A 25,389-nucleotide genomic window follows, 5' to 3' on the forward strand; every position below is an offset into this window, starting at 1 on the left:
CGTGGCATAATCTTGTGCTAACCTAACCCATCATTTCTAGACTCCCACCCGAACTTCCTGGATGACCACAGTCTTTCAGGGCATTATGGAAATAGTGCTCCTGATAAGCTGACTAGTTTTTATTTTGTAAGAATTGTCAACCCAACCTGACTAAAGGCTGGTACACACTACAGGTTGAAAAAAAAAAAAACTGGCGGCTCTGAACCGCAGTACTAGCGATCCACTGAGCTGTTGTGATGGGTTGACTGTCAGCCGGATTTTATTGAACCAGTTGATGTCTCCTGACATTTGGCCCATATGTACTAGGCATAAGACAGTCCAGTTTTTGGATGATTGGCCAAGCATGTGTACAGCTAAATCTGTTCAGATCTGTAAGTTTGGCACAATAACTGAACTAATGGATTGTGCACAAGACCCGAAGCATAGTTGGATGAGGACTGTACAGAGTCATAAGCTGTAAGCGTAGGTCAGTCAGTCAAGAGTTTTCTGTAATCATTTGTGTCCTGATAATCAACACATTGAGGCAAATCAAACTCTGGGGGCCTAATCTGGAGCAGCTGTGTATGGCAACCAATCGACTTCCATCTTTTTGATATATAGATAGAAGCTGATTGGTTGCCATCAGAGCTCCTCTAGAGTCTGTCTACTCCAGTTTTGATAAATTCCCCTCATTTTATCTAAAATTGCATATTATACTAAATGTCCTTGTTTGGACTTCTGAGCAGATCTCTAGGATTCTATTTGCTCTCTGACCTATTTATGTCCGTTTTTTATTTTTTTTATTTTTTTTAGTCAGAGGAAGAAGATGAAGATGTAGAAAAAGAAGAGGAAGCTCTAAAGAAAAGTGCAGACTGGGTATCTGACTGGTCAAGTAGACCTGAAAATATTCCTCCCAAGTAAGTTGTGTTTTTTTTGACAGTTCTCAGACTCCTGGGATGTATGACATAATTTTCCTAGGCACAAATCCAAGAAGTGACTGAAGAAATATGAAAAAAGGTTTAAAACTGAAAATGTGATCTACTTTCCTATCCATTTGCTAATGCTAAAATCATGAGGATTAAATGATCCACAATGTTGATTGAGAGAGTGAAGTTCCACTTTAAAAAAAGTATATGGGTAAATGAATGTGTGATTCAGTTTTAGCTAAATCTAACATTAACGTGGAGGTTAAAATGAACATGTGCTCTAGAATTTGTGAGCTGAGCTGCTGAGAGTGCTGTCGTAAAGCTGAATTGGGCCTTTTCTTTAAAAAAGGTCTTCCAGTAGATAAAGGTCTCCTCCACATGAGCCATGTTTGCCCACAAGTAGATGCCACAGGTCTTCTGTGTATCACCTTGTAGGTAGTCCCATTCATGTCAAATGGAATGTTGTGGCTGCACAGACACAGGCGCTGCCCCCAATATGACAGTCGTGCGGGTACACTGCCCCAAACGCACACTGCCCAGATGGGTGTCAAATTGAGGACCAGCCTGTGTCTGTGCATCCTGACAAGGATTGCCTACAGGGGGATGCAGGGAACACTCGTGCATCCCTGTGTGGGTAAGCACTACCCTCGCACAGGGCATGCTATAGTACACCCCTGTGAACAAGGCCTTATGCCATATTGTACTAGTATGCTCAGCATATTAGCACATTATGGTAGACTTGCCTTCTTACTCTCGGCTATCACAGGTGCTTCCTCTTCTCTGAGTCTTTCTTCTAGGTTACTCTTGCGCATGAGAGTCAAATCCTCATGGCTCAGAGCGGTTCTGTAAATGCATGCTCAGTATACCTTAATGCTGACAGGCAAGTGGAAGGAGTTAAAGGGTAAGTTCAGCTTTTACAAAAAAAATCTGTAAGGTGAACTTACACAAGAAAGCCCCCAGTCCTGCTGACCTGGATCTCGCTGATCTCCCATTCTGAGCCCCGGTATAGCCATGTCAGGGGTCCGGGTCTTGGAATTCCCCACAGCAGAATCTCCAAAACATACCCTGTCAGGAGGGACATTTCAGAGCATTCTAATTGGTCAGAGCCAACCAATCAGAACCCGCGTAGCCCGTCCTGTCAGTGGGGAAGATGTGTGAATGCCGAGAAGGATTTCTTAGCCCTGGTCCTGTGGCACGGCCATAGCTCCAAGTCAGGGGGGGGGGGGGTTGAGGAGGGGTCCTGTGTAAGTTCAATTTACAGATTTTTCTGTAAAGGTGAACTTACACTTTAAAAAACTCCATTCAGCATTTTTTAATTCCACTTTTTAATTACTTGAGTACTTCTGCTGTGATCTTTGCTCTTTCTTGATGCACAGTGTCTGTGTCTACAGAGGTCAGTGAGGGCTGTAAATCTCAATTCCTTTAATGTCCCTCATCTGGGCCAGAGATTCAGTTGAAAAAATATCAGGGCATGAGCCTGGACAGAAAGGTTTTGACTAGCAATTCTGCACTTTAGTCAGCGATATCTCGCTGGATAAGGACGGGGGGGGGGGGGGGGGCAGTGATATAGATGTGGAGTTACACTTTTAGAACTCTCCCACACCTGTATACTAGAGCTATTTTTACATTTCAACTTTGGGCCCATTAATAAGGCAAAAACTTTGTCAATGCTGAAGTATTACATATATATCATTTTTGGCACTAGCAGCAAATTTGAAAAAATAAATAAAATAAGTTGACCCTTGTTTTATTTTTTTTTATTTTTTTAACCACTTTCAATACAGGGCACTTTCACCCCCTTCCTGCCCAGGCCAATTTTCACCTTTCAGCATTTTGTATGACAATTGCGCGGTCATGCGACGCAATACCCGTAAAACTTTTATCATTTTTTTCCCTACAAATAGTTTTCATTTGGTGGTATTTAACCGCCACTGGGTTTTTTATTTGTTGTTAAACAATTAAAAAAAGACAGACGATTTTGAAAAAAAACGTTTTTTTTTCTTTTTTGTTTTGGTTATAAAATTTTGGAAATATGTTTTCTACTTCACTGACGGCACTGATGAGGTGGCACTGGTTAGGAGACACTAATATGCAGTGCTGTTAGACGGCAACGACGAGCACTGATATCCCTGGTGGGCAGTAGTTGGCATCAGGGCCGGACTGGGAATAAAAACCAGCCCTGGAAACAATTTCATACCAGCCCCACAGCATTATTATTCCAGCCCAACAGCATAACGTCATTATTTCCTTGTTCATGAAAACAAAAACCATACATTTTACAGCACATTTGATAAAGAGTGTATTATATATAGATATTAAATCCCACAGGGCTTTTATAATATATATATATATATATATATATATATATATATATATATATATATATATATATATATATATATATATATATATATATAATATATTTATGCAAATTCCAGTTAAAAGTGGTAAGTGGTCAATCATCCTGGGGGGACCCCAAGAACTCAGAACGTGGGGGGAGACCACCTTCCACAGAAAGAATACACTAAGGTAAGGGGGAAACCCTTTATATCAGTGCCCCCTTACATTATCGTATTCACCCCCCCTCAGACTGGCCTGGCGGTGCTGTCAGTCGGCTCCAGCTTGGTGGCTATGGTTTTATCCTATAGTCTCCCCTCCACAGACCACACAAGTCTGACTTCTCCCATGACCCCCATCCTGGCAGCACTCCTACTCTTGACTCCTCTCCAGAATCCCTCAGAGACTGCAGACATGATACAGGAGATGGTCAGAGACTGCAGACTTGATGCAAGAGCTCAATGCAGCCTCGCCAGTGCCCATCAATGCAGCCTCATTTTGCCCACCAAATGCAGATTTACTCTGCCCTTGAATGTAGTCTCACTGTGCCCACAAATGCGGCCTCGCTGTGCCCACCATTGCAGACTCGCTGTGCCCACCATTGCAGACTCGCTGTGCCCACCAATGAAGCCTCACTGTGCCCATCAAATGCAGCTTTACTGTGCCATGAATGCAGTCTCACTGTGCCCATGTCCCAGTCTGCAGTCCCTGTCTGTGGGAAGGTGTGTTGTTGATGCTCGGTACGGTACCTTGCATGCCAGCAGGATATCCATGATGGCCAGCAGCAGGCAGGGTCTGTTCTTGTTTTGGATGGGGACGGTGCTCCTTCCAGAGGATCTGTTTGCTGTGAGATGGAGTGGTCCCTGGCCACCTGCACCTTCAGCCGTCCTCATTTTCCGGCCCCAGTCAGCCTGTCCTCTGGTCCTGGGGAAGTGGAGAGCACTGGGTGGGAGCTGGAGAGAAGGGGGAGTAGAGAGTACTGGCGGGGTTGGAGAACACATGGGTGGGGAGCTCTGGGGGGAACTTGCGAGCACTGGGGGGGGGGGGCAAAAAGATCATAGAGAGCACGGTAGGCTGAGAGCACTGGGGGGGGGCTAAAAGTGTGGGGTGGCGAAGAACACTGGGGGGGGGGGCAGAAAAACAGGGTTGGAGAGTACTGGGGGGGGGGGGGGTAAAAAGAGCGGGGGGGAGCGGAGAGCAATGGGGGGGGGAGCTTGAGAGCCCCAGTGGGGGCAAGAAAGAACAGGGGTGGAAAGAATGGGGGACTGGAGAGCACTATGGGGGGTGGAGAACACTGGCAGTGTTGGAGAGCACATGGGTGGGGGCAAAATGCAGGGGGGAGTTGAGAGTAAAGGGGTGGGGAGTGGAGAGTGCTGGGGGGAGCCAAAAAGAACAGGGGTGGAGAGCACGGGGGGGGGGGGGGGCAGGAGAGCGATGGGTGGGGCTTGAGAGCACCAGGGGGCCAGAAAGAACATAACAGGTGTGGGGAGAATGGGGGCCTGGAGAGCACTGGGGTGGGGGCTGGAGAGTAATGGGGAGAGCTGGAGAGCACTGGGAGTGAGAGAGAACACGGGGGAGAGCACTGGGGGGGGGGGGTGGAGAGCACTGGGGGGAGAGAGCACTAGGGGGGAGGGTGGCAGAGCACGGGGGGGAAGAGCACTGAGAGGAGAGCAGGGGTGGCAGGAGAGTGTGGTGGGGGAGCAGAGCACGGGGGGGCAGGGAGCACAAGGTGAACTGGGGGGCAGTAAAATAAGTTGGATAGGAGGATCGAGGGGGTGGGGGCTGCATATAGAGGAAATGATCTTTCTATATTCCTCCATGCAGCCGCTGAATGCTTGATTCTCTTCCTCTCCCTCCTGCAAAAATTCAGCGGCTGCATGGAGGAATATAGAAAGATCATTTCCTCTATATGCAGCCCCCCTCGATCCTCCTATCCAGGCACACAGAGTGGGCTGTACAGGCGGCATCTCCTCCTATGGATAACAGGGCGGGCTGGCTGTGTGTTCGGCCGCCGCGATGTAATACAGTCCTGCCCCCCCCAGATCTGCTCGTGTGATGGGTGTTGATTCTATCTACTATCACACGAGTAGGTCTGGGGGGGCAGAACTGTGTTACATCACGGCGGCCGAACACACAGCCAGCCCGCACTGTGTTATCCATATAGGAGGAGAGTGGGGAGCAATGCAGCCGCAAACAAAAGCGGCCCCAGGGCAGGCGGCCTACCGGGAAATCTCCCGGTAGGCCAGTCCGGCCCTGGTTGGCATCCTTGATGGGTCTGCACTGATAATCTATGCGCTGATTATCAGCACAGACCCCCCCTGTCAGAAGAGCTGCAGATCGGCTCTCCTCGACCCGCACCCTGTCAGCGCGAATAGAGGAAAAGCAGATAAATGGCCTGTCCTGGTTATGATGTGACCTAGTAAAGAGCCTACGTCAAAGGCTCTTTACCGAGATTGGAGATGCGGTGTGTCAGAGCGACACACTGCACTACCAATCGCTGTACTGTACGCCCTCGGGGTGAGCGCAAGCGACTTATCTTGCTAGACATCATATGAAGCCCAGTCAGGATAACTGATCCCCCGCCCCGCCGTCATTCTGCTATAAGCCGGGTGGGATGTGGTTAAACAATACATTTTTCTTTTATATAAAACGTGCACACATTAGTCTGCCTTTTAACCCCTTAATAATGGCACTATAGTTATGCATGAAGTTTGTGTAACAATGTGTTTTTTTTTTTTTTTTTTTTTTTTTTTTCTTTCTCCTATTTCTCTATTAGGGAATTTAATTTCCGCCACCCCAAGCGCTCAGTGTCTTTGAGCATGAGAAAGACTGGCGCCATGAAGAAAGGGGGCATTTTCTCTGCAGAGTTCCTGAAAGTGTTTATACCTTCTTTATTCATCTCTCATATTCTGGCTCTGGGCCTGGGGTAAGTCCGAGAGACTAAATTGTGTTCTAAATATCTGTGTCATAGAGCTTTAGGCTTACAGCAATAGGCAAATGCAGCTTTGATTTGACATCAGTGTAAAGCATTTTCTGAGATCATTCTTTACAGGTGCACTTGACCTCCTTCTTACCTACTTCAAGCTGCTTTTGTATTTTCTTATAGTCTTAGATGGATAGAGAAGTAGTACTGAGGTGAACAAAAGTCTGCCAATATTGGCCATAGCTTGTCAATAATGAATGAATAGTGTTAAGATTATTACTATATTTGTATAAGAAACACTGATTCGTAATGTGTTACCATTCATACTGCAGTGTAAATGTTGTTTAACCACCTCCTCCCGGCCTATAATAATATGGCCAGACAGGATCACAATTTTCCTAAGAGCATGTCATATGAGGTCTTTCCATTGTTGCACACCCTGCACACACTAGGGGCCGCACAGCGACGTAATCTGTGGTGAGCACAGCACAAGACAGATCATTGTACTGGGTCGGTGTGTTGTTTTCAGTGAAGTTTATATTGGCTAGCAGTTTAAACCTCCTACTGATTCATGCATACATAATTTCTACCCTATGTTCATCCCTGTTGGGTGATGAGAAAATAAGTGATCATAAAGAATGATAAACAGTTTAACCATTTTCAGACCGGACCATTTTGCTGGTCAAAGACCAGACCACTTTTTGCGATTCGGGGCACTGCGTCGCTTTAACTGACAATTGCGCGGTCGTGTGACGTGGCTCCCAAACAAAATTGACGTCCTTTTTTTTCCCACAAATAGAGCTTCTTTTGGTGGTATTTGTCACCCCTGCGGATTTTATTTTTTGCGTATAAACAAAAATAGAGCGACAATTTTGAAAATAACGCATTATTTTTTACTTTTTGTTATAATATCCCCCAAAAATATATAAAAAACATTTTTTTCCCTCAGTTTAGGCCGATACGTATTCTTCTACATATTTTTGGTAAAAAAAATCGCAATAAGCGTTTATTGATTGGTTTGCGCAAAAGTTATAGCGTTTACAAAATAGGGATAGTTTTATAGCATTTTTATTAATAATTTTTTATTATTTTTTTTTTTTTACTAGTAATGCGGCGTTCAGCGTTTTTTTTTTTTTTTTTTTTTTTTTTTTATTGTGACTGCGACATTGTGGGGGACCCATCGGACATTTTTGGGACCATTGTCATTTATACAGTAATCACTGCTATATAAATGCAGTGATTCCTGTGTAAATGACACTGGCAGTGAAAGGGTTAACCAGTGGGTGGCAGTGTAGGGGTCAAGTGTTCCTAGGGGTGTGGTTACTAACTGTGGGGGGGTTGGGCTTTCATTTAGTGAACACTGATCTCTGTTCCAATCACATGGAGCAGAGATCAGCGTCACTAGTTGCTAAGCAGAATGGGCAAATGCTGTTTTACAACGGCATTTCTCCGTTCAGCCACCCCGTGAAACGATCGTGGGTATGCCCGCGGCGATCGAGTCCGCGGTACCCGCGACCAGACTCACGGGGGGCCCGACCGGCATGCAATCTTGCCGCCGGCGGCGCGCTCCCGATGGCAGGGCGGCATTGAAGATTGATGTACATGTACACCAATATGCCTGCCCGTGCCATTCGTCGACGTACATCGTCGTGCGCTGGTCGGGAAGTGGGTTAAGCTTAAATTTAAAATTGTACAATAAAGATGTTAGGTCTTATGTACTAGCTTACCCTTTCGTTCATTTAGTTTTAGTAGTAACATTTGTAGAAGTGCACAGTTGGGGGTTCTCACTTTGTGCAACCTTTGCCATTATTCTCTGAGTTGGTGGCGTATTATTACCTTTTTAGCTTTGTTCATAAAATTTGAAAAAATGTATGCTCTTTTTGCTCTAAATAGCCAATCAGAAGAATATTCTTATACCAATACTGTTGGGAAAAGAATGGTGGAATTCAGTACTTCCTATGTGCAAAAGGCTGTAGTATAATTTGCTGCTATATTGAAACCATCACTTAGAGCTACTGATAGTAATGTGATCATTGACTGTCATTGATCACGGACATTCATGTAATTCATTGGTAAATCAATTTCTTAACATGTATTTAAAAACCAAAAATCTAATATATTGCAGCTTACCATTCCTTTAAGTGGATAGTTTCCTTTATTTATTTTATTCCCTTTTGCTTTCATTCAATGATCCTGCCAGTAACACACTTGCTGTCCTAGTATGATAGACACTGCTAATGGTACTGAATCTATGGGACAGCATTGTCACCCTAGGACAGGAATTGTGTAAAAGACTACATAACACCTCCTCCTCCCCTCATATCTATAACATGGCAGTTCAGAGGTGAACTTGGCAGTAACTATAGACCTGTTCATTTAACGTCTACAGTTGAGAAGATACTGGATAGTTTAGTAAAAGACCACATAGATGGGTTCTTGCTAGAAATAGACATTAAGCAACAGGCAGCATGGATTCATGAAAGACAGAAGTTGTCAGACAAATCTGATTTCTTTTTATGAAGAGGTAAGTAAAACCTTAGATAAGAGAGGTGGATGTGGACGTGGTATACTTAGATTTTGCAAATGCACTTGGCACAGTTCCCCACACATATCGTGTAAGTTAAAGATTGTAATTGGTTAGAAAACTGGCTAAAAGACCAAATTCAGAGTAGTAGTTAAAGTGGTTGTAAACCCTTACAAACCACTTTGACCTACAGGTAAGCCTAGATTAAGGCTTACCTGTAGGTCCAAGAAATATCTCCTAAACCTATACGGTTTAGGAGATATTTACAAAAAGACAGCCACCGCTGTCTTACGGCGCATGTGCCGTAGACAGCGGAGCGCAGGCGCACTGGGCAGGCCGCAGATCGCAGCGGTATGCCCCGAGTGTCGGCTCCCGTGCGCATTTGCGGAAGTGACGCCATCGCTGCTCCGGCGAATCACAGTGCAGGAGCAGCGAGACCCAGAAGTCACTCTGGGATCCATGGCAGCGGCGGACATAAAGACAGAGGACCGCTTCAGGGGCTTCATTCTCAGGTAAGTTATTCATAATGAGCTAGTATGCTATGCATACTAGCTCATTATGCCTTTGCCGTGCAGGTTGCTTTTTTTTTCCCCATGGGTTTACAACCAATTTTATGATTCTTACTCTGACTGGCCTAAGGTTATCAGTGGTGTGCCCACAAGGTTCAGTGTTAGGACCCTTTCAGTCTTTGCCGATGACACCGAGTTATGCAGTGGAATAACGTCCTTACAGAATTTCTCCAACTTTTGCCGACCTCAATGCACTGTTTAATAGGGCAACTATGTTGCAAATGATGTTTAAAGTGGTGCTAAAGGCAGTTTTTTTTATTTTATTTTTTATTTTAATGCATTCTAAGCATTAAATAAAAAATCTTCTGTATGCAGCTGCCCCAATAATACTTGCCTGAGCCCCATATCAATCCAGCGATGTTGCAAGAGGGCCACGAAGTCCGAAGACTCCCCCTCTTCATTGGCTGAGACAGCAGCAGGCACCATTGGCTCCTGCTGATGTCAATCAAAGTCAGTAAGCCAATGAGAAGAGGGGGTGTGGCTGAGACCTGTCTCCATGTCTGAATGGACGCACGCAACAGCGGTTCGCCTTGGGTGCCCCCATAGCAAGCTGTTTGCTGTGGGGGCAGGAGGGAGGGGCCAGGAGTGCCAGCAAGGGACCTGAGGAGGATCCTGTGAGCCGTCATAGCTATACATCGGCTCCTTTTAATCAGGATAGCAGGCACGCAGCCGCTGCTCGGGAGTGCCGATGCTCATGACCGGCTGTCTCGATGACCGCCGGCATGAGAGACAGAACAGGGAAGTTTGTGTGTAAACACTCAAATCCCTGTTTTGTTCTGCGAAGAGATGCAGATAGTGAGTTCCTAATAGCTAGGAACCACGGTCATCTGTCATCTCCTATAGCCAGTCCCCTCCCCCTACAGTTAGAACACACAGTCAGGGAACACAGTTAACCCCTTGATCTCCCCTTAGTCTTAACACCTTCCCTGCCAGAGACATTTATACAGTAATCAGTGCATTTTTATAGCACTGTTTGCTGTATAATTGTCAATCGTCACCAAAAATGTGTGAAATGTGTCTGCCATAATGTAGCAGTCATGATAAAAATCGCAGATTGCCGTCATTACTAGTAAAGAAATAATAATAAAAATGCCATGAATCTATCCCCTATTTTGTAGACGCTCTAACTTTTGCACAATCCAATCAATATACGCTTATTGCGTTTTTTTTTTATTACCAAAAATATGTAGAAGGATACATATTGGACTAAACTGAGAGAAAAAAATTTCCCTTTTTTTTTTTTCTAAAAAAAAAAAAATGGGGATATTTATTATAGCAAAAAGTACAAAATGGTGTGTGTGTGTGTGTGTGTGTGTGTGTTTTTTTTTTTTTAATTGTCGCTCTTTTTTTGTTTATGGCGCAAAAAATAAAAACCGCAGAGATAAAATACCACCAAAAGAAAGTTCAGTTTGTGGGAAAAAAGGGCGTCAATTTTGTTTGGGTACAGCGTTGCATGACCGTGCAATTGTCAGTTAAAGCGATGCAGTGCTGTATCGCAAAAAGTGCTCTGGTCATTGAGCAGCCAAATCTTCCGGGGCTGAAGTGGTTAATATCACTTTAATGTTGATAAATGTAAAGTGATGTACTTGGGGGCTAAGAATATGCATGCATCATACATACTAGGGGGAGTACAACTGGGAGAATCCATGGTGGAGAAGGATCTAGGTGTTCTGGTAGATAATCTTAATAATGGCATTGCATGCCAAGCTGTGGTTTCCAAAGCAAGCAAAATTATTTCTTGTATTGTGAGGTATGGACTCCAGAGAGAGAGATAATTTTGCCCCTGTACAAATCCATTAGTAAGACCTCATCTGGAATATGCAGTTCAGTTTTGGGCACCAGTCCACAAAAAGGATATCGGAACTGGAGAAAGTGCAGAGAAGGGCAACCAAACTGATCAGAGGCATGGAGGAGCTCATCTATGATGACAGATAGGAGGAACTGAATTTATTCTCTCTTGAGAAGAGATGGGGGGGGGGGGGGGGGGATGATATGATCAACATGTACATAAGGCAGGGCTCGACAAAACCCGGGCGCCCGGTCGCATTTGCGACTAGAATTCCAGACCTGGCGCCTGGGGCAGCACAGCTGGGGGTATGCTGTCTCCGCGGCCCCCCCCCCCGGCGCGATCGCGTCGGGCCGCGCCGCCGCCGGCCGGTAATTTAGCCCCCGGCTTTGAGGCCTTCTACGATCCTATGGTTCCTTCTGTAATCTGGTGCCCTCTTGTGGTGGCCGTTGGAATTACAACCAGCAATGCTAATGGATGCAATGCTAATTTTCCCTGCCTGCCAGCCTATCTTCCTTCCCTTTACTCAGAACCCCTAAAAATTATATATATATTTTATTCTAACACCCTAGAGAATAAAATGGTGGTCGTTGCAATACTGTCTGTCACACCGTATTTGCACAGCGGACTTACAAGCGCACTTTTTTGGGGAAAATGTATTTAATAAAAAAAAAAAATAAGACAACAGTAAAGTTAGCCCAATTTTTTTTAATATTGTGAAAGATAATGTTGCGTAGAGTAAATCGATACCAAACATGTCATGCTTCAAAATTGTGCCCGCTCATCGAATGGCGACAAACTTTTACCCTTTAAAATCTCCATAGGCGACATTTAAAAAATTCTACAGGTTGCACTTTTTAAGTTACAGAGGAGGTCTCTTTTTTTATTTTTTTATTTTTTTTTTTAACTTTTATTTTTATTTTTTTCACTGTTCTTTAAAAAAAAAAAAATGTGTCACTTTTGTTCCTATTACAAGGAATGTAAAAATCCCTTGTAATAGAAAAAAGCATGACAGGTCCTCTTGTATATGAGATCTGGGGGTCAGAGAGACCTCACATCTCAATTTACACTAAAATGCAATTTAAAAAAAAAATTGTCATTTGAAAAAAATAAATAAAATGTCCCTCTAAGAGCTATGGGGGGCAATGACTTGGAGACAGGTGGGGGGCTGGGGGCGCTATCTTCCCCTCACTTGTCTCCATGTCAGGCCAGGGACAGGTCCAGATCGCCGTCACGGACCCGGCTCCTAACTTTTTTAGCTGGCTCCTAGATTCCAAGCAAATTTGTCAACCCCTGACATAAGGGGTCCATATAGTGAACTTGGTTTTGAGTTCTTCACCTTAAGGTCATCACAGAGGACAAGGGGGCACTCTTAATACAGAAATAATGTATAAATGTATAATGAATAATAATATATAATGCGTGTATGTTTGTGTGTGTTTGTTTTTTCTATGTTAGTTGAACTGGATGGACTTGTGTCTCTAACCAGATTAACTATATAACTATGGTTTACACTTTAAATACTTTATCAGACTGATTTGTATATTTTATTTTTGGATTATCATAATGAAATAAAGTTTTTTTTTTTTTTAGTTTTAATAGGTCTTCAAAGTCTCTTGTGATTTGAGAGATTGAGATTTAGAGATTGAGTACATTCTTGCTTCAGTTAGGGCCAGTTCACACCAGTGCATTGTTATGCCGTGTACACATGGTCAAATATTCGGAAAATATTCGTTGGGAGCATTTTGTCGGAAATTCTGACCGTGTGTAGGCTCCATCGGACATTTTCCATCAGAGTTTCCAACACACAAAATTTGTGATCTGGATCTCAAATTTTCAGACAACAATATCCGTTGTGGGAATTTCCCACATCGTGTGTACACATTTCCAACTCACAAAGTTCTATGCATGCTTGGAATCAAGCAGAAGTGCCGCACTGGCTATTGAACTTTTCTTGGCTCGTCGTCCGAACGGTTTTCCCAATTGTAGTCTGTCGGAAATTAGTCTGTCGGAAATTAGTCTGTCGGATAGATGTGAAAAATTTTCTTTCTAGGTCAGTCGGATTTATTATTTATGAAAAACGATCAGAATAGCCCACACACGATCAGATTGTCCGTCGAATAAATCCCTTCGGACCTAGTCTGCCGGAAAGTCCGGACGTGTGTACGTGGCATTGGTGTTTTAAAGCATTGTCTTAAAATGTAAAACCACACACGTGCTTTTTGCATACGTTTTCATCCCTGGTCATCTGGAGGAAAAACTGAAATGTGGCTCTAAAAAGGTGTGGTGCATATTTAGTGCTTTTCCATTGACTGAAATACGCACCAAAAATCCAGATTATTTAAAACGTACCACAGAGATGTAAACAGATAGAACTTAACCACTAGAGATCCGCGCTATAGCCGAATGACGGCTACAGCGCGGACCTGCTTTGCCGGGACTACGTCTATTGACGTCGTCCATTGCATGAGTGGCCTGCGCGCCCCCTGTGATCGGCGAGTCTGAGACTCGCCTGATCACGGATCTGAGCAAGGGGTCGATCCCGACCCCTTACCATGTGATCATTTGTCAGCCAATGACATCTAATCATGTGACAAAACAGAGCCGGTAATCTGCTATTTTTCCTCCTCGCGCTGACAGCGCGAGGAGAGAAAAAAAGAGCCGATCACCGGCCGCTGTGATCGGGACATTAGTCCCGATCACGGCCAACTTATCAGTGCCCCCCTGCCAGTACCAGCCAGTTATTAATAAAAGTGCCACCCAGCAGTGCCACCCATCAGTGCCCCTAGTGCCATACATCAGTGCCACCTATCAGTACCCATAATCTGCCTCAACAACAGTGCTGCACCTCAGTGCCACCTATCAGTGCCCATCAGTCCCATCTATCAGTGGTACCTATCAGTGCCTCTTAGTGCCACATATCAGTGCCAACTTATCTGTGCCGCCTTATCTGTGCCCATCAGTGCCGCCTTATCTGTGCCCATCAGTACTGCCTTATCTGTGCCTATTAGTGTCGCCTTAACCACTTGCCGACCACCGCACGACGTTGTACGTCCTATTTTTGAAGAGGGATATCTCGGTAACGGCAGCAGCTGCTGCCACAACCGAGATATCCATCTCTTCAGGCGGCGGTCGGCTGTACGATAATGGTGGTCTCTGCGGCGGATTCGCTGCGAGATCACCCCTATCGGCGGCGGGAGAGGTGCCACCCCCCCTCCCGCCGCCCTCCCGCACCTTCCGCCGCTTACCGGAGCTGTCGGTAGCGGCTGAGGCCATCGGGTCCTTTCATCTGCTGGGCATAGAGACAAGTGAGGCTAAGATGGCCCCCACTCGTCTCTATACCATAGGAGGGCGGAAGCCGCCCATACCTCTTAAAGGTATCTTTTTTTTAAATGTCAGATTTTCTTTTTTTTTTTTTTTTGCATTTTAGCCCAAATATGAGATCTGAGGACTTTTTGACCCCAGATCTCATATTTAAGAGGACCTGTCATGCTTTTTTCTATTACAAGGGATGTTTACATTCCTTGTAATAGGAATAAAAGTGATCCATTTTTTTTTTTTTTTAAAACAGTGTAAAAATAAATAAAATCAATTAAAATAAATAAGAAAAAAATAATTTTTTTTAAAAAACACCCCGTCGCGACGAGCTTGCGCACAGAAGCGAGCGCATACGTGAGTAGCGCCCGCCTATGAAAACGGTGGTCAAACCACACATGTGAGGTATCGCCGCGATTGGTAGAGCGAGAGCAATAATTCTAGCCCTAGACCTCCTCTGTAACGCAAAAAATGCAACCTGTAGAATTTTTTAAATGTCGCTTATGGAGATTTTTGAGGCTAAAAGTTTGACGCCATTCCACGAGCGGGCGCAATTTTGAAGCGTGACATGTTGGGTATCAATTTACTCGGCGTACCATTATCTTTCACAATATAAAAAAAAATGGGCTAATTTTACTGTTGTCTTATTTTTTTTATTCAAAAAAGTGAATTTTTTCCAAAAAAAGTGCGCTTGTAAGACCGCTGCGCAAATACGGTGTGAAAAAAAGTATTTCAATGACCGCCATTTTATTCTCTAAGGTGTTAGAAAAAAAACAATATAAAATGTTTGGGGGGTTCTAAGTAATTTTCTAGCAAAAAAAACTGTTTTAAACATGTAAACACCAAGTCTGAAAAAGAGGCCTGGTCCTTAAGTGGTTAACTGTGCCTATCAGTGCCCACCAGTGCCACCTATCAGTGCCCACCAGTGCCGCCTCATCAGTGCATTTCAAGGAGAAAAATGACCTGTTTGCAAAATTTTATAACAAACTATTAAACATGATTTTTTTATTTTATTTTTATTTTGCATCTTTTTTTGTTTGTTTAGCAAAAAATAAAACTCCCAGCTGTAATTAAATACCACCAAAAAGCTCTATTTGTGGGAAAAAAATGATAAAAATTTCATTTGGGTACAGTGTTGTATTGCCGCGCAATTGTCATTTAAAGTGCATCAGCGCTGAAAATTGGTCTAGGCAGGAGGGGGGTTTAAGTGCCCAGTAAGCAAGTGGTTAAAGGTGCTTTTTAGTACGGCAAACACACACCAGTTATGAAACAAGCCATTGGTATTAAATGCTGATGTGTTTTTTAAGTTATTCTTATTGTGTAACTAATTTTATGTTTTATATATTTTTAGTATATACATTGGAAAGAGGCTGACCCTCCCATCTGCCAGTTCCTATTGATGGAGCATGATGTGGAATTGAACCTGTGACCCTGTGAAGATGTGTTCCTGTCACATTTGTGCATTCGAACTTTGCACCATGTTAAGCATGACTCAAAGCACCCTCTTCCTTTCACCCATCTTTCAAACCGGGGGGGAAACTTTTTTTTTTTTTTTTTTTTTTTTTTTTTTTTTTAGCCATCTTGTAGGTTCAGAGCACCAGTCCATAATGTGAAGATCCCAACAGAGAATAACTTGTTTCCTGATACTTCTCTGCAGAGCCAAAAACACAGCTTTCCCTGGGGAGAAAAAAAAATGGTTCTGATTCAGGCCAGCAAAGATTTTTTCTGTCCATACCTGGATGAATACAACAGAGATTCTGCAGTTCGTGTTTGGATGAAGCTAGCAGTTCTCTTGCCGTTGCCATCTGAATCCTACAGAGCTTTCACTCTTACTGTTTAGGTGATGATCAGAAGCACTAATTGTCATTGGATGGATAAGGCTGTCTGTGCCCTCCCTGCCCTAGCTTGGAGTAATTCAATTTCTGGTGTCTTAGTGTGGGCAGCAGTGCTCTAAGGTTGCAGGCCGCCAACGTTGCTTGAGGTCTATGACTGAATGAAGCCACCAGAGTTTTTGCTTGATGTCACTGTCTGGATGACAACACCAGTGCTTGACGTAACTGTGCCGATTAAGTTTGTCTTTTCCTTGTCATTAGATGAAGCTGGTCACTGGGGAGCTGGTGGTAGTTGTGTGGATGAAGATTAAAGTGCTTTCCCTGACATTAGGTGAAGCCACCCAACTTAAAAATGTACACATCCCTTTGTTGGAGAGTAAATGCATGGCCTTTGCCACATACAGGAGCTCTGGATCTACAAATAACAACCCACTAACTTTCTAATTGAGAAAATCCATGAATACCTTCAGCCTGCTGAAGGTTGAGCATTCATCCAGTCCCACCTCCACGTGGTGCAAAAAGTAGTCCAGTGGTAAACCATATTAGGGACTGTATTGTGGAGACTTTGAAAAATATATACTTGCTACCGATTATTTTTTTTTTATTTTTTTTTTTTTTATTTTTTTTAGATTCCATCTCAGTATTGCCACAAAAATATTTGGGATTTGATACAGAGAAGGTTTTACAACAATGGTATCTCCATTTGAAAGATTTAGCGCCAGATATAAAATGCATCTTTATGTAATCCAGGTATTACATCCTAGTGAACTGTACTGAACGTGAGCATCTCATGCCTGATAGAATCCATTACCTCTTCGGGTTTAGTACAGTACCCATGCACTGCCCTCTGTGTACATAATGATGTATACCACCATTGTAGTATGTGAAGATTATAATCAAATGTAGCATATCCTTGATATCGGAATCCGCTGGGATCGTCTCCCTGTAACATGAATAACAGCACCTCGTTAAACAGAGGACTCTTAACACTCTTTAAGAAGAACATTAATTCAGGCTGTGGACCTGAACAGAACACTGCACAATCCATCACTGACTTGTCCTTGCATTATGAGCTCAAGGACAGAGTATTACCTTAACACGATCTATACTATCCTCATCACTCCTCTGCCTGTCTCCAAGCTGGAAATCTGCCCAATTTCCTCTTTATGTCTGTATTTTTTTTTTTTTAGTTTGTTTGTGTCTTAATGTAAAATGTGAATTTGTAATGCTATAAGATCCTGAAGAGCCTTCAATGCTAGGATATCCATCTTTTCAGGATCATATCTACTGCTTATGACACAGATGTCAATTTTTTTTTTCTATGGGAATGGATATCAAGTGTGCATATAATGCATGCTTGCAAGTGAGACCCCTATGTACATGTCATAAACAAAAAAATGGAGGTTCAAAGAGAAGCTGAAGACCTCAACATATGTTTTGGAGAACTGCATATCTGGCCTGGGCTAATTTTATAAATGCTTGAAGAAGATTAAATACTGAAAGCGGCACAGGTGCTGGTAAGAATGGGCTAGTCAAAAAGCTTATGGAAGGCTTCATCGTGAAGGTGCTTGGTGTACTTGTGTCTATATGATCCGCTTAATAAATTAGGCCCTTTAGAACTATCAAAACTAAACATAAATGTTTGGCTAGGGAGTTAGAATAATAATAATAAAAAATAAATAAAATAAAGAACAAGAGCACTTATAATCTACTTTTGTGGGCTTAATGAGTTTAAGTTTATGCTGCCTAAGCATATCCAAATAGTAGAAAAGTTGGTTTAGAATTGGCCAGCCTTTTAATGCCCCAAAACCTTGTATTCTACACCAAGTTCTCGCTCCTGTCCACCTTAGCATGTATGAGAAGGTAGGATCTTTTGTCAGGCCAATAAATTTCCATGATGATGTAAAAAAAGTCACCCTGTAACCAATCTGTTACTGTAGCAGAAAGATGTATTCACAACATGCTTTGGCCAGGTGTAGACTGGCCAAATCTAACTAGTTTTTCTGCTGTGTGAGGTGCTTTGATATGTGCTGTAAATAATTAAGCCCCCAACGTGTAAGTGCACTTATTGCAAATATTATTTGCAAAAATCAGTTGCTTTTAAAGGGGATGTTTTGGACATCCCTCCCTTTATCTGTAATATCAGAGAGGGTCCATACCTTACACAGCTTCTGGACTTTAATTGCAGTAATAAGGGTATGTTCACACCGGCTGATGTGCGGTCTGGCCAATATCAGCACAGTGATGATGCGCTGATCTTGGCACAGCCCACTATTCCTTCCTTCTTTTTTTTTTTTTTTTTTTGCTGGCCGCGTGGTGTGAGGCAGTGGATTGCCTTGCACTTTACTATGCTAAAAAAAAGTACTGCACGCAGTACGTGTTTTCACCGCCGCACACCACTGCAAGGCAGTCATGTGAACTGGGCAGATAGAGACAAGGAAATTTTCTTCGTCATGTGGTCATACTGCACTAGAAATAGCTACCCAACGCAGTCCTACTACATATGGTGTGAATGTACCCCAAGACTTGAGTACATGGGCATTTATTTATAATAGAATGACTTTTCTCCCCTTACTATGAGAATACAGCTTGAAACAACTCACAAAGAAGGCAGAATAGCCGCACAAGGAACTTGTAAGGTTCTCAGAAAAGTCTGAAGTCGCAATACACCTCATAGTGTGCTGTTTGGTGATTTACAAAAGCCCATATGTAGATTCAGCCTTTTGGGGAAATTGGGTATCACAATGCGGCCACATAGTAAGATGTGTGTTAGAACTGCTGTATTTTTAGTTTTATTTTCTGGCTTAATGAGCCAAGAGCTGCAAGCAAAAGCAGAATCTGGGCTTCTCAGTTTTGTATTCCCCCTATGTCTAACGGAGGAGCTCAGCGTCAATGCCTAAGGCTATAAACATTTATTTCTAAGTTGTCACTTGAACCAGGTATACAATACATTTTTTGACAAGACTGTCCAGGTAATGTGCAGTTAATAGAACTTTCCAGGTTTTTTTTATAGAGAACATAGAAACCAAGAAGAGCAGAAAAAGACCAAGAGGTTCATCAAGTCGGCCCCCTTTTTAAATACAGTACAGATTTTTTTTTTTTTTTTTTTTTTTAACTTTTTGTCTGAGAAAAGATTTTTTCCCAATTGTTTTTAAATTCACTTGCCGTTTACTGACTCCCCGTCTGTTCCAAGCATCAGCTACTGTTTTAGGCCAGGTTCACACTGGTACAACACGACTGTTGTACAACTGTCGATCCTACTTTGCCCTGCGATATTGGTCCTCCTTCCATCCAACTTGAATTAACAGGATACAATTTTGCTCTGACTTTGAGATAGTCTGACTTGTCCTTTTTGATCAAGTAAAACAATCTCAGTGTGACATAAATGTATTTTCCTGCTGCTGTAATCACCATGTCTGATGTCACAAGTCTGCTGGTTAGGACAAGTATCCAACTTTGATCCGACTTCAATGATACCATTGATACCAATGGAACCATTTGATTTGTACTCGTGATGCAACATGTGCTCCCAAAGTTGGCATGTATGTTGCACCAGTGTGAACCAGACTTTAGTAGAATAATTCTTTGCAAGTTTAGTGTTTAGGTTGTTGAAATGGCAACCAAGGAGCTGAGATCGCTAATTACTAAACCCTAAGGAAGAAATGGGGTAGATTTACTAAAACTAGAGCACACTGAATCTGGTGCAACTGTGACTAGTAACCAATCGGCTTCTTATTTCAGCTTGTTCAGTTAAGCTTTGATAATGAAACCTGGCAGCTGATTGGTTACTAGTCACAGCTGCACCAGATTCTGTGTGCAGCAGTTTTAGTAAATCTCTCCCATTGAGTTCTGTACCGTGGTAATTATTTAGGGATTGCTTACACCAAAACCAAGAAACAGTTTCACTGGAAGAAAGTAAATGAAAGAAACTTTGATTCTGCTTTTTATTTTATTGCTTGGCATGCGCTGAGACTGTCAGAAAATGTGTGCTCAACTAAAGATGTTAGTTATAGATTTATCATCTTAAAATCATCCACAAACCGAAAATGTTAATTTTTGGTGGTGGTATTTAAAAATTGTTTTCCACGCTGGGGTTCTTCAGATTCCTGCTTGTTGCAGCGAGGAGGGGGTTTGTCACCCTGCACTGCCTTTGTTTTACTGTGTGCAGAGTGTACCTGTGAGCACAATTTGTCAACTCCTATGTATTGTTAGTAAGACCATTTGAGCAGCGGCAGAACCATTGTTACAGGCAAGCTCTAAAGTCTCATGCAGGGTTCACACAAACAACTTCTTTAAATTGTAATACATAGACTTTTACTATCATTATATAGAATGCTAAAACAGAAGAGAAAGTAATTTTCAGTCTTTGATATTGAGCTGGAGGAAATGATCAGAATATACCCATTTATAAGTTGTTGGTAAGTCTTTTATACACTGTTAAATACCTTTTTATATAGGATAGGTTGTTATGCAGTAGAGGACCATTCGACACATTCCAGCCCATATACAACAAAGCTCACCATACGATTTACGCTTTACACCCTGCAGTAATGATATCAGGTCATACCAACATTTTGTAGTGTTATAAAATAGTTTTAAACCTTCTGGGGACTCTGAGGTTCTCCGTATCCTTTAATGGTAATCCAAAACACATCAGACCTGTTAAAGAATTACCTGTTAACAGGATTAGGCTCCCTTGGTTTGCCAGCAGCCCACTCCATTGTGTGGCATGCGTTTACAACAGACCATCTCCTGCTTTGTGGCCATATTCTGGGGGTTGTGGACTGTCTGTCAACAAATGACGCTCAGTCTCGGTAAGAGGCGCTAATTTAGTAGATCTAATAGCGAGAAGCGAAGCAACACAAGACTCCCAGAGGATTTAGGATTGAGCTTCATTCTTAATAGAGAGCAGCGAAGGAACTCAAGATCCCCAGAGGATTTAGGATTGAGCTTCATTCTATAGTGACTAATATGATGAGTCGCAATAATTGTAACCCTTTCACTGTAATTGACTCTCGGGTACAAATGCAGATGGTCCTCATCATGTAGGTTCATAACCCAGTGTTATATTTATAAGTGCTTATGTGTTCTATATTTGCAGGAAACCGTAACACATGTTTACATGCAAGAAATAAAGGGGCCTCATGTATCTAAGTTTCCCAGATATTATCTGGGTTGCCTACAGAAACCAGTCAGCTTGTCTTTTGACTTACTAACCTGCCCCACAAACAATGAAAAGCTGATTGGTCGCATGCAGGCAACAACGCGCTTCTTTTCTCAGACACTTCCAACATGTGGCCCAAAATGGCTGCTACAAGGATGCGCAGAAGTTTACCTTCCTCAGCAGCCCACTGATGTGGAAGCAGAAGATTTTGATGTTGACAGCACTCTCTTATAATTTCAATGTTTTACAGTGGCAAATGTAATGATATTTAGTTATGTAAAAGAGCACCTGTTCCCTAAACCTTGTGATGGTGTCATTTTGTGGGCTAGAACAATATGAGAATGCATTCTATCAGTTAAATAATAGTGCTGGCTGTGGTTCTACATAAGCTGATACGACTGCATTCCTGGGAGTATTGTGTTAGGCCTTAAAGTTGCCACCTCCTCTAAGACAACAAGTGCTCTGTATATGAACCAGTGTGATGGCGCATACTCTAAAGTAGCCCTAAAACCCAGTTACCGGGAAATGCCTAAATTGTAGCTGTTAATCATTTTGTACCATTAAAACTCTCACTAAAGCCATGGCTCGGTTTGATTTTATTTCAAAGACAATACATTGGGAAGAGCTGTATATTATTATATATAATATTGTTAGACCCTAGTTCTTTTAACCCCACCCCCCCCCCCCCCCCCACCACTCTGGTCCTCGGGAGTCAAAACCTGTGTAAGCTTCAGGTTGGACAATGTTCGAGCTTACCCAGGGTTGATGACGACAACCCCTCCCTTATCGCAGACTCTTTGGGTCTGGTAATTGACTGCAAAGGCCTGAACACTGCGTCTTGGAGGTGGGCCATACCTAGAAGCATTGGGTTTTTCACGAAGGCTTTTACAGGGCAGTGGGAAATGCAAGGAAGCAGAGTATAGGTATGGTAGGAGCTAGAAATAGTGAATTTAAAAAAATGGCACAGGATTACCTAGGGTTTTAGTTCACTCAGGCTTGAAACACATCTAAAGGCCCGTACACATGATACAAAAGTTGGAATTAAAATTGATGGTGCTTTTGACAGCCAATTCCGGCTTTTCAGACAAAAGCTGGATGTGCAGACTATAATATTTTTGTCGTACGTGAACTCGATGTCTGATTTTTGTTTTAATTAGTACGGTTTTCGTATGAAAAAAATCGTAAGCGCAAGACTACGCATGCTCAGAAACTAAAGAACCCATACAAAACTAGTCATTACGTCACTTCTGAAGTTGTATTCTGTTGTGAATTTTCATATAGTGAGTAACCTCTTCACTTTCAACATGATACTAGCATGTAACAAAAAACGATGAACGGTCATTCGGACATCTGATTGTGTGTTTGAGGTTTTAATGCATTTTTCCATGGAAATAAATGAAAGCACGTTGTATCACATGACTATGCACAATGACGTGTGTTGACATGCAGTGAAAGTTCAATTTACTCACTGATCAATTGCCATAACTAAATTCTATAGAGTGTTTTTTGTTTTTTAGCACAAACTTCAAACAAACCTATTGATATGAACTTCTGATTTATTTTATTTTTTTAATCTTTATATTTGTTCTAGGTAAGAATGCATTACTAACCCTGGGCTAATATGTTGGTTTAGCCCAGGGTTTTTCAACTAGGGTTACTCCAGAGGTTGCTAGGGGTTCCTTGAGCAGTGGGCAATTTCTGCCTCTCAGATAAGTTCCCACTGACACCATTGGTCTTTTTAGCGATCTGTAAGGGGGTAATTCTTCTCTATGACCACAAGTGTAAGGAGCATTCTTCCCACTGACCATCATCCTAATGTAAAATGAGTTGTAGATATAGCAATTTTAGCAGGCGTTCCTTCTGACTGGAATACTATTTCAGGCAGGGCAAAAGGGCCAGCTGCCCTGGGCCCCATCATTTTTGGGGGGCCCAAAGCAACTGCCTCATACTTGCCATCTATAACAGTTTAAATTCCCTTGTCCCAGGAAGTTCTAGTCCCTTTCTGTGTCCCGATATCTTAGTATGAAGTTCTGTTACTAATGCTGCGCTTTTGCCATGTACCGATGACTCACCTGCAGACCCTGTGTTTACATGTAAATAACATGCATTGATATGTAAATAGTGGCTGCATTAGTATGTAAATAGCTGCAGAGCGGTGGCATTCATATGTATATCATGCCCCCTGTGGTCAAATCCACAATCACCTCTGCTTGAATGCTGCCCACTGGGGAGGGAAAGGGGCATGCTTGAAAGTCCTACCTACAACTGTGGTCATTAGCCCTAACATCAACCTGTTCTGCAAAGGTAAGCAAATTGGAGGTGGAACCCTTTTTCAAAATAACATGGTGCCACAGCCTTGTGAATTTTGGTGCATGTGAATACACATATCTCAGCAGATGTGCAAGGGTGTTATTAACAATGGCACTGCTGTGTATCTGCTAAAGGGCAGCATGTTTCTGTGGTGTCAGGAAAGCGATTTTGCATGCATTCCCAACACACATAAATGTGTCGGTTACCTTGGTGGTCAGTGTAAATCTCATTACATTGGGGCTTGGTGTACAATTCTTACATTCACACTAGTGGCCAGTGTGAAGGTCCCCCTTACATTGGTGGTCAGTGAAAATCTCTCCTTGCATTAATGACCTGTTCTTTTGTGGCTAGGTTTTTGGCTCTTAGGGCTGATTTAATTACCATAATCATGCAAGACTTTATGGCTGCAAACTACTAGGTTATTTACTGACTCTGGCTGCAGAGGACACCACTAGGTTATTTACTGACTGGCTGCAAAGGACACCTGCATACTTCTGTGACCTCTCCTGCAGATTCAGACATTTTGCAACAGCAAAACCACTTCTAAACCAGAGACACTTATTCTGAGTCCCCCCTGCCCTTGACGGATAAGCTTGCCTCAGAGGAGTCACAGTTAACTGCTGTTATTCCCAAACTAAAAAATTGATTGGCTGTTGATGCAGTGTGCACCATTCTGAAACCAGAGCATCAGCTTGTTGCCTCTACCAGTGCTATCTCCAGCCTTTGCATCTGCTTTTCTAACTATCTCTCAATGGAGTTGGGAAACATCTGAGTAATTTGCTCTCCATAAGCACTTGGTAACCTTATATCCTTTTGGTAAAGATTCTGTGCACAGGGGTCTTTTTTTCCGCCTGTGGATCCAGCTGTTCTACATCTTAAAATGCTTACTGTACTAGTTGAGGATGCTATGTTTTTCAAGATCCAACCGATATGCAGTTGGAAGCTTATTCTAGAGGAGTGGTCTCCAAACTGCAGCCCTTTGTTTGCCTTTATTCAAGCCTTGGGGCACTATTCCATCCACTGACACCAACAATGGGGCATAATTTCTCTCTCTGACACCAATAATCAGACATTACTTCTCCCACTGACACTGATAGAGCACAAGTCCTTCTATTGATACCGACGATGGGGCACAGTTCCTCCCACTGTCACCAACAAAGGGACACAGTTCCTCCCACTGACACTAACGATGGAGCAGAATTCCTTCCATTAATACCAACGATGGGCACTATTCCTCTAATGACACCAACAATGGGGCACGAGTCCTCCAACTAACACCAAAGACATGGCATTGTTTACTCCTAGTAGGTGCCAGGACATCATCTACTCCCACTGGCCCTAGTCCGGACCCCCTAAGCTCTGGGGGACAGTACACTGGCCTTTTGTTTAAAAAGTTTGGAGAGCCCTGGCAGGTCTTGCTTATTCTGGCTGTACTTTACTTTGTCAAACAATGTCTGATCCCTTCAAGTGAGTGTAAAGTCTTGTTTTAAAAAAAAACAAACATGTTATACTTACCTCCTCTGTGCAGTTGGTTTTGCACAGAGCAGCCCAAATCCTCTACTCTGGTCCTATTTTGCTGCTACCTCCTATCAAGTGCCCCCACAGTCAGCAGCTTCCTATGGGGCACCTTAGCCGAGTCACAGCTCTGTGTGTCCATTCAGACACGGAGCCCTGCCCCCTGTCTCCCCTAAATGGCTGACTGCCTTTGATAGCCGCGGGAGCTA

At 42.9% G+C, this 25,389-nt stretch overlaps 1 protein-coding gene across 2 annotated transcripts in view; it reads left to right on the forward strand.

Moving 5' to 3' along the window:
• Positions 1-25,389, forward strand: part of BNIP3L (BCL2 interacting protein 3 like) — a 117,370-nt gene that overhangs the window by 50,033 nt on the left and 41,948 nt on the right. The window contains exons 4-6 of one of the 2 annotated variants that reach the window (XM_077469767.1): positions 793-896; positions 6,019-6,168; positions 15,711-21,932. In XM_077469767.1, the coding sequence (XP_077325893.1) occupies positions 793-896; positions 6,019-6,168; positions 15,711-15,759 (303 nt within the window). In that variant the 3' untranslated portion in view covers positions 15,760-21,932. Of the gene's footprint in view, positions 1-792; positions 897-6,018; positions 6,169-15,710; positions 21,933-25,389 lie in introns of those variants that run through there. The other variant, XM_077469766.1, reaches the window with a different exon arrangement.

This window comes from Lithobates pipiens, unplaced genomic scaffold, assembly GCF_037356315.1.
Source record: "Lithobates pipiens isolate NorthernLeopardFrog02 unplaced genomic scaffold, aLitPip1_a1.2 Scaffold_8, whole genome shotgun sequence".
NCBI lineage: Eukaryota > Metazoa > Chordata > Amphibia > Anura > Ranidae > Lithobates > Lithobates pipiens.